The following is a 10,698-nucleotide window of genomic DNA, read 5'->3' on the forward strand; positions in this document are numbered from 1 at the left end:
AAACAAATTCGAACCCATCATCACTAAATTGAAAAAAATGATATCAACATCCCAATATAAAATTCTGTGACAGTGGACGAAGAAGTTGGAACTTGAAAATCAATGTTCTCGCTTGAAGTGAATCCGAGCATAATTGTTTTGTTAGTAACATGAGTATCACATCATTTACATGTGCAAACATTACAACATATATATTAAGAAACACCGCTCCATAATTTGTCCCTTTGAGACATCCGATAAAATTGGAATATGTTATTTTTGAATTTCGGAAAACTATTTAAAAATCACAATTTATGACTAGATTGAATCGTGACACAAATACCGCTCTAAAAGGATAGTGGTATTAGGACCACTCAAAAATCGACAGAATTATGACATAACAACCTCTCTAAAAACAGATAGGACTACGGTACAAATCCGCTCTAAAAATCGAAGGGACTACGACATAACAACAGCTCTAAAATACGAAAGGACTACGACATAACAACTGCTCTATAACTCGAAGGAACAACGGTACAAAACCGCTTTAACTCATTATATAGTGATAGAAGCAAACTCACATATGTTTTCTATCAAATGTGAGACTTTAGTATTTATAGAGTTGAAAACTACTCAAAATATGAGAGTTTTCCAACGTGGGACTTCAAAAAAAAAAAAATTCAATTCACACTATGTTCCATCAATCCCCCACTTGAATTTAAAAAAAAAATGTTTATTTCAAATGTTGGACTTCAACAAATTTTTAAATTCACACAATAACATATTCTATGTTACAACAATCCCCCACTTGAATTTTAAAAAATATTTCTGAAATAGCGTCAAACGCTTCTATAAGTATGTGCATAAACAAAAATGTTTCTTGACTTGAACCTTTGCATAGTAAGTAAGATTCAGATTCAACAAGAGTGACTCGTAGTCTTGAACTCTATCTCTGACATCAAACCCAACATAACATTTTCATATGATGTATTCTCAAAAGCTCGTGCATTAATGGCCCTGCACATGTATCCTAGTATAGTGAACGCTATAGGAATTCTGCCTCGAAATTCCATAGGAAGCAGCTCCACTTCCACATTCACATAGGTGAGTCTATCAAGAGTACTCCTGTAGTTTGGTACTCCACTCTACATATAATACATATCTCATTAAGAGTTTCTATTACCTCATCCTATCATCGCTTCAGGAATCATGTTTCTCTGGTTTATAATAGCATGTTCATCTCATATCACTTCACGACTTGTTATTACCCATTGAACCTAATTCTTGGTGTAACACCCCGGCCATTCCCGTTACCGGCGATGCTACCTCACGACCTTCTCGCCCCCCCTAACCACTCCATTGGAAATAACGAGTTTTTGCCTTCCGTGGGATTCGAGCCCAGTACTTGGGGGATAAGTACCGCCTCCACACAGTCCCACTACCAATTGAGCCATTCCCGTTACCAGCGATGCTACCTCACGACCTTCTCGCCCCCCTAACCACTCTGTTGGAAATAGCGAGCTTTTGCCTTCTGTGAGATTCGAGCCCGGTACTTGGGAGATAAGTACCGCCTCCACACAGTCCCACTATCAATTGAGCAACTCGACCTTTTTTTTGTAACACCTCGACCATTCTCGTTACCGACAATGCTACCTCACGACCTTCTCGCCCCCCCTAACCACTCCGTTGGAAATAGCGAGTCTTTCTCTTCCGTGGGATTCGACCCCGGTACCTGGGGGATAAGTACCGCCTCCACACAGTCCCACTACCAATTGAGCCATTCCCGTTACCGGCGACCTTCTCGCCCCCCCTAACCACTCCGTTGGAAATAGCGAGTTTTTGCCTTCCGTGGGATTCAAGCCCGGTACCTGGGGGATAAGTACCGCCTCCACACAGTCCCACTACCAAATCAAGTAAGATAAAGATATCACTACAGGTCACATATAAAAATAAAGTCAACGTATCTAACACAACATTTTCATGATTATCAAAAATAATCAAATAAATAAAATACACAATTGTCCACGTATGAAATAATTATGCCATAAACCGTTCTAATGTAATTGTCACACCAGAACAATTAAATAAAAATAAAAGTTATAATTATTCAAGTAAAATAAGGAGTCGTAAATTTTAATTTAATTTCTTTACAGTTAAAATAAATTATTAATTAAATAATAAATTACGAAAATTACTAAAAGACACATATATAATATATATGAAAATATTGGGGTGTTACACTTGGGATCTCCAGCTATAGGCATTAGTCTCATCCTTTTGGATGTATTTATGACTTTCTCTCTAGCTAACCCTTTCGTCAAAGGATCTGCTAAATTCTCATTAGTGCATACATGATCCATTATAACAACTCATTTAGAAAGTAACTCTCTAACAACATTGTTCGTACGACGAATTTGTCGTCTCTTATTGTTGTAATAACGATTCTCAATCTTTGCCATAGCTGCAATACTATCACAATGGATCAACACATCTGTCATAGGTTTTTCCCATATAGGGATCTTAATTAGCAAGCATCTCAACCAACTCACTTCTTCACTAGTAGTAGCTAGTGCTATCATTTCAAACTCCATAGTGGACTGAACCAATATCGTATGTTCTTCGACTTCCAAGATACAATACCACTAGCTATACTAAAATATAGCCATTGGTTGCTTTGGAGTCATTTGATTAAATGTTCCAATCAGCAACATTGTATCCTTCAAGGACGACAAAAAATCTTTGATAATGTAATCCTAGACTCATGGTCCATTTTAGGTATCTCATGACTCTTTCAATAGCATGTCAATATTCCATACTAGGTCTACTGATAAACCTGCACAACAGTCCCACGACATAGGCAATGTTGGGTCTAGTACAGTCAGTGGCATACTTGAGGCTGCCAAAGATGCTCGCATATTCAGTTTGTCTAACACCTTCACCAGTGTTCTTGAAAAGTTTAACACTTGGATCAAATGGTGTGCAAGCAGGTTTATAGTCAAAGTATTTATATTTCTTTAGGATTTTTTTCAACATAGTGAAACTAATCCAAAGAAATTCCATTTTATGACCTAGTAATCCTGACCTAGTAGGACCACTAAAAAATCGATGGAACTACGACATAACAACTGCTCTAAAAACAGATAGGACTACAGTACAAAACTGCTATCAAAATCGAAGGGACTACCACATAACAACCTCTCTAAAATACAAAAGGACTACGACTTATCAATCGCTCTAAAATTCGAAGGGACAATTGTACAAAACTGCTTTAAAATATCGAAGGGACATAAAAAAAAGGGAGAAGTGGCTCGGAAATCAGTCAAGCATAATATAAAAGGGAGAAAAGATAAAGTTGAGAAATGCATCCAACTTTGGTGTACTTTTCACAATAGTTTGAAACTCATTATAAAGTGATAGAAGCAAACTCACATATGTTTTCTATCAAATGTGGGACTTTAGTATTTATAGAGTTGAAAACTACTCAAAATATGAGAGTTTTCCAATGTGGGACTTCAAAAAAAAAAAAATCACACTATGTTCCAACAGAATGATACAGAGAAGATAACTATTAGAAAAACTGAATTTAGCGTCGGCCAAAAGCCTACACTAATAGGCAAAAAACCGACGCTAACATTGATTTAGCGTCAGATTAGCGTCGGTGTCGGGCCTAGACTAAAACGGGCGAAACTAATACATAGCGTCGACCAAATGCCATCTAACGCTATATTAGCGTTAGCCAGATCCACTCTAAGCCGACTCTACCAACAAAAATAGAACATCCGACGCTAGTTATATCTGTTGACACGTCATTTGAAAAAAATTCTATTGCGTCAGATGGCCGACGCTAAAGTCAACAAGTTATAGTTAACAAAATAGTTAGCGTCAGTGTCACCGAAGCTACGGTCAAATAAAAGAAAACTTCATTTATAATATAGCGTCGGTCTGACAGACTCTAAGGTTAACAATGAGAAGTCAACAAAAAGATTAGCTTGGTCCACAAATCACATACACTAACATAGTGACATTGTCACCTATGCAGTATAAACTGATAATAATTTGATAAAATAAAAATGATTGAATGTAACTACACAGATGCATTTCGTAGACTCGAGCATACTTGGTTAACCATGCTATTCTGGTAAAAAAATGAATGCAATTATTTGGCTGGCTGATCCATCTAACCATAAGTAGTAAGACTGAACTTGGAAGAACCACATTAAACCACAATTTTTTTTTTGAAGTTCTTGTCTAAATATGACCTTCAAATGTGCTTCAGAGTAACATTCATTCAGTTTTCGATTTTTGGAAAAGAACAATTTGTAGAATTTTGAATTTTTTGTGTTTTTTTGAAGTGGTTTCACTGCTTCAAATTGTGATTAGTCAAATTATGGAGGAAATTATTTGTAAGTATTGTCTACAAAATTCTAATTGAACCCTTTCGGCAATGTCCTTTTTGATCTAGACATTGGGAATGGTTAGTAACCGTATTGTCACATATTGTGAAAAATGATAGTTTGTTCAAATTTTACTATGCTATAATACTTCAGAATCTTATAACTACTTTTCGACAACATTACTTGTTGTTTGTTCAAGATCTAATACGCTATACCACAACTATACATATTAAACACTATTTGACGGTACTAATTAGTAATAACAAAGGAAATGGATTTCTGCTGTCAAATAGTGACTAATGGTGATCTTGACCATCCAATTTGATCTATAAGATAATATTATTATTTATTTATTGAAATTTAAATCTTAGCGATCTCGGCCATTAATCCGAGATTGGACGGTTCATATATTCATAATAATAAAATTAATTATAAATGATCTCAACCATTCATTTTTATATTCATTTTTATCTTACTTACTAGTTACTGCACCAAATCTAATTCCAAAAGAGAATAAAATTGAACTTTAAATGGTGGCAAGGAAATTTATTTTCATTATACATTTGAGTTTACATACTGACAGCTGGAAGAATAATCTTCAAAGTACAACAAAATCACATTGATGATACATCACGCGGGAAAAAAACTCGAGATAACAATACTGTATATAGCACTAGCACGTATAAATGGAGCATTCCATGACTATGACAATATTAGAGAGGATAAGCATGTCCAAAAAATCAGACAATTGATTTTAAATGATGAAAAGTGATTATAAAACGTAATGCTACACAATGAAATTTATTTTTGTGTGATATCTTCAAGACATAGAGTGGCCTCTCAGAAAACGCCAGGGTCCTGTTCCTGTTCCCATCCTGCATATGCATTTGACATGATTGTAAAACAACATTGCAAATATATATTTATAAAGTCTTTGAAGCTAAGTTACCATAAATAACTTTATGAATGTTTTGTAAAGAATTGTTTCTATGTTCAATTTTCATATGGTGAAGGTGATTGAGATCATCTTGGTTTTAATGTAATTAAAAATCTAATGAACTACAGTTAAGAACGAAACATTTGGAAGAATCTGAAAGTGGAATAATTTTTTACTAGACTTTACTGACCTCCATATACCAGCAATCATGCGAAGACTCATGTAGATAGTTAGTGCAATCCAGATACCAATAAAACCCTTAGACTTGTAGAGAAAGAATAAAGAAGTAACACTTGCTAATGAGACCATGACCTGATAAAATAACATTAGCAAGTTACTATATAAATGTTGACAAAGTGGATAAAATATGATGAACAAGTTAAAAAAGGGATGCAAATTTACCAAGGAGTATGCAGAATAAGCAAAATCAGAAGCTCCATAGTTGACACCATCAAAGACAAAGGCTAATGAATTGATTGGTTGTGTAGCAGCAACAAACTGGCGAGTTAAAAATGAAATTAGATAAAACTCACACATAAAAACATAGATAAATCATATTTTGACACACAAATTTCGAAAACAATATATATGATTAACGCAGTTCAAATATGTGGTTAGTTCTATTCAATAGATGGTTAATGAAAATAACAAGTTATTGCAACTTATTAACCAAAATTTTCAGATGTTTAAATATACACTATGTATTAACCATCTAAATTATGCTAAAATATATATGATTTTGACATGTTTAAATGTGCATTGCATTACATCTATTAACGATAGTTTATCTTTAAATATACTCCTAAAAATCATGGTTAATAATATTCAAAATTGTAGTTCATTGTGTTTAGTAGGTGTTAATACCGGGATGCCTAGTCTGATTAGGTGAATAACATCAACATTTTTGGAAAATACTCCAGCTCCAAAGAACAATCCACCTCCAACCACAAAAGAGAGTCCTACTCCTAAAACAAAACTCATTTGCAGTACCCTTGTTGCAGCAGCAGTCACTTTATTATAGTCTTTCTCAGCAAAAGAACATGCTAAAATTGCCTGTGATAAAAGGAAACTAATCATTAACAGTAATGCTTATTTAATCTTCATTTCATTTTTGCAATTAGAAGTGTTTGTAGAAGTCAAATTAATGTGTATTCTACATCTCAATAACAAGATTAAAAATGTTGATGTACCTGGATTGCAACAGCTAAACCATCAGCAAGAAGGGATGATGTCATCCAAACTTGAAGGCAGGTTTGGAATGCAGCCATTGGAATTGGTCCTAACCTTGCTGCTAATGAGGCTGATAATGTCACACAGAATGTCACTGCTATTACTCTGGCCAACAATAGACCACCTATTGAAATTGAAAACAAGTTCTAATGAGTGATCAATGTATGTTTAGTTACTATATTAATATTTTTTTCAGTCTTAGAGGTAAATGGTTGTCTTATATCGATCAGGAGCACCCGAGTCTGAACCCTAACCAGAACAATCTTTGACCAAATTTTATTTATTTTTCTGGCCGAACATCAAATTCCTAGGGTCTTTTTTTCTTGGGAATTGAAGAGTTAAGACCAAACTAATGGCCGTCTTTCGACTGGCATACACAACCCGATTTTATAGTATTGATTGATTCAAGTAACTGACACCTCTCAAGACTAAAGATTTTGTTGGATTCCAACATACAATATTTAATGGACTCCAACATACCATTTTTAAGAAACCTGAAAATCTGCAAATCCTTCATGCTTGGAGGTAGGAGATCCACTTTTCTCATCAATATCAACAAGAGGAAAAATGCCATAATGTACCTATAAGTATCACCATTTTGTAAGTTGAAGAGTCTTAAGAGAATAAAAATGTTTGATCATTACTAGGATAAAACAAAGTATGACTTACTGAGAGAGCACATGTGAAATTGCTGCACCTTTGATACCCAATTTGAAGTAAAATATAAGCAGTGGATCCATAGCAACATTCAATGCATACCCGGAAACTATATAAAACCATAGCAATTGAAAATGAATACGTCAAAAAACAGTTTTCATTATTTCCTCAAAGGCATTTTCATTAAGTAACATTTTATTTTATCTCTGCGATTGTGGTTTACTTCAAAAGTCTCTCATCAAAGTACATTGAACACATTTTAAAAAATGAAAATAGAAAATATTTTTACAAAATAAACAGTCACTAGATATTTTGAACTTACCTATGACATATAAAGGAGTTGTTGTGTCTTTGAACCCTCTAAAGATTCCTTGCATGGCCAAAGAGAGAAGCACTGCAGGAGCACCTATGGCTCTCAACCTCAAGTACTTAACAGCTGGAATAAGCATAGGAGAATCCTAAAAAAATATAGAAACATCTCAACTTAGCAAAAGCTTACATCAATGTAACTTTAGATAATAAAGTAAGATATTGAACATAGTACTTTTGTTACTAAAGATACATACATATTTCAAACCCATTGCACCTAAAAGAGGTTTAGTTGCAAATATAAGGGTTGCAGTTTGAATAAGTCCAAGGAATGTGCCAAAAAGCAATGCTGTAGATGCTGAAGCAATGTGCATCTTCTTCCTTATAGGTTTTGACTCACTCTTGTTTCTATTACTAGTAACAATAGAAGACTTGCTTGTATTTGAATTGGTATCTGATAATGAAATTTAAAATGTCAGAATAACTAAACTGGCGAAGGAGAAAATATTAACATAACAACTAATATACTAACATTTACTTATTTAAAAAATTCATTTCCTCTCATTTCATCTACCTAGCAAATTCAGACTAAAATAAAAATTCACATAGATAGAGAAAGATAGAGAAAAGGTACCATCTCCATTTTTTGTTTCATTTTTCAAGGTACCATTCTTTTCCTCAGTATTCAATTTGGATTCACCTGCTTCTATGTCTTGAAGCAAATGATCACCAGGCATTATTTCAATGGACTTGGTCTTAATACTATCATTGAATTGCTTTTCTGCTGCTCTGATATTGATTTTATTAATAGTATCTTCTTCAGCTACAAAGGAAGTTGTAATACTGACCAGAGGAAAAATGGTAATCCTTGAAGCTTGGTTGAACAAAGCAATGGAAACTCCTGCTGCCGCAAGTTCGACCGGCCCTAAACACAAAAAATTAATGTTTAGCTTCAAACTAGACACAACATTAAAATATTCCTTGTTATAACAACAATTAAAACATGTTATTGTGACAAGAAAATGTACCCAAGTGGCCTATGAATGCTGTGTCTATAAGAGAAGCAATTGGGTCAGCAGCAACAGCAAGTGCAGATGGGAATGCAATCCCAAGTAACTCCTTAGCTAGAGAGTCCATCTTGAATACAAGTCTACATTCACATTAATAGAACCAACACTTAGTATTTTTTGTAAAATACTTAAAATTAATATAACTGACATGTTACAATTTACAAGGACTAATATAACATGACTCAAATATTGCAAAGACTTTATCACATCAAACAGAATAGTATATTACAGTGACTAAAATGTTTTCTAAGCTTTTGTAAAATTACATGAACACCCTTACTTAAGCTTTAAGAGACTGATGAGTAAAAATCTAAAATATGTCATGACGTGTAATTAATTAGTTTAACTTTGGCAATATAATATATCATCATGTCATATATATCATGAGGGTACCTTGCATCTTTGAAGAAAACTGATAGAGGCAACATCCACTTGTTCTTGAGTGCATTATTTGAGGTACCATTATCGTCCATGATATCTTAAATCTTAGATAACAACTCAATCAAGAAGAGGATAGTGCAAAGGAAAGTCCCTTGAGAATAAGCCAAATCTGACCAATCTGCCAAGTTTAAGGTTGTTCAATGTTTTGCACCATCAAAATAAAAGAACTACTTTCGTCTTTTCTGTACTTCTAAAAAACCACACATGTATCTAGAAGTATACTTTCAGAAAAAAAATAAATTGTATTTTTGTCTGAAAATATACTTTTGAGGAAGAAACTGTTTTTTGAAAGTATACTTCGGAAGTATATGTGGGGAGTCTGAAAAGAATTTCGGTCAAATTAAAGAAGAAACAAATATGATATTGGTGATAACAGGGGAAAAACAAACATGGCCTTCACAACAAAAATCAGCTAAATTTGTGCTACTTTCTAACATTGAAAGGTCACAAGAAAGTGATGTATTTATAGTGTTTGTAGATAACTGGTGTTAGTGAAAAGGTAGAAGACTAATTAGAGTTGCATAAATGTTTTTTTTTAATCATGTTTATGAATTTTGATTGAACCTTTCTCTTAATGGTTCTACGAAACTTCTTTATAAAGTAACAATGCCTAACTATATTTTAACAAAGATTAAGCAAACTCAAATGATGGAAAATGTTAAAAAATGTTAAACAGAGCTTAGAAGAGTGTGACAAATAGTAATTCAAGAATCTCCTCTGGTTCCATACACCTCCGATAGAAACATAATAATATCAGTATTTGCTAGTTGAACTAAGATTTAAAGATACTTAAAGAACTCTTTAAAATGTACTTATATACTATCTATCGATGTAATCTTCACATTAATCGCAACATTCAAATCCACATGACTCCTTGAGATATGATAGAATGCTTGTGTATACTCTTAATTGCACAAAAGAACATTTGATATCTCTATTGAAATAAAGAATGACTGTTGATAAAGGAAAATATAAGACTTGATCAAAAGTTTTCACCAAAAGAAAGTTTTCGAAAAAAAAAAATGACATGATTAAAAGTTTGATTTTACAGACATGATTGAAAGTTCATAAGACAAAGTTTTTTTTTTTTTGAGTATTAGTAAAATGGAAGTTAAAAATTATATAATATTATTTGTGTATAATAATTATAAAATAAATTAGGGTGTTTATACTTTATTATATTAGTTCATAAGATATACACATAAATATTCACATAAGATGTGTTAGAAATTAGTTTGTTATATTAGTATTTTAATTTGAATTCAAATTTACATTTATTTAATTTTTAATTCAAATCAGTTGAACTGTACATTCACCTTAAAAAAAATATATGTTATATTTTGTTTTTAAAGTTAATTATTTTGTATCCATAGTGTAAACTAATTAAGTTTTTTTTTAAAAACTATATTCAAAATTAAATGATAAATATATGAATGAGCTATGTGATTGTATTTTAAACCACTACGGAATGACAAAAGTAAAAGAACGAACTAAAGTGGAACATGTTTTGGCCTTTCTAGGGAAAAAGGTTATAAGCTGTAGTATTTGAAAAAAACAAAACATCTTTTTCATTAATTTTTAGGTATGTAGGTGAAGTAATAAGATATATATATATATACATATATATATATATATATATATATATATATATATATATATATATATATATACTAGAGTTTTA

General features: G+C 32.7%; 1 protein-coding gene across 1 annotated transcript in view; it reads right to left on the reverse strand.

Moving 5' to 3' along the window:
• Positions 1-4,904: 4,904 nt before the first annotated feature.
• The window catches only part of LOC101509308 (protein DETOXIFICATION 43-like), a 7,333-nt gene continuing 1,539 nt past the window's right edge, over positions 4,905-10,698 (reverse strand). The window contains exons 2-13 of the mRNA XM_004499824.4: positions 8,970-9,135; positions 8,535-8,656; positions 8,141-8,431; positions 7,764-7,960; positions 7,520-7,655; positions 7,210-7,306; positions 7,021-7,121; positions 6,501-6,664; positions 6,175-6,363; positions 5,713-5,808; positions 5,501-5,622; positions 4,905-5,248 (exon numbers count right to left, since the gene is read on the reverse strand). Of these exons, the coding sequence (XP_004499881.1) occupies positions 5,194-5,248; positions 5,501-5,622; positions 5,713-5,808; positions 6,175-6,363; positions 6,501-6,664; positions 7,021-7,121; positions 7,210-7,306; positions 7,520-7,655; positions 7,764-7,960; positions 8,141-8,431; positions 8,535-8,656; positions 8,970-9,049 (1,650 nt within the window). The 5' untranslated portion in view covers positions 9,050-9,135 and the 3' untranslated portion in view covers positions 4,905-5,193. The remainder of the gene's footprint in view (positions 5,249-5,500; positions 5,623-5,712; positions 5,809-6,174; positions 6,364-6,500; positions 6,665-7,020; positions 7,122-7,209; positions 7,307-7,519; positions 7,656-7,763; positions 7,961-8,140; positions 8,432-8,534; positions 8,657-8,969; positions 9,136-10,698) is intronic.

Source organism: Cicer arietinum, chromosome 5 (genome assembly GCF_000331145.2).
Source record: "Cicer arietinum cultivar CDC Frontier isolate Library 1 chromosome 5, Cicar.CDCFrontier_v2.0, whole genome shotgun sequence".
Classification (NCBI taxonomy): Eukaryota; Viridiplantae; Streptophyta; class Magnoliopsida; order Fabales; family Fabaceae; genus Cicer; species Cicer arietinum.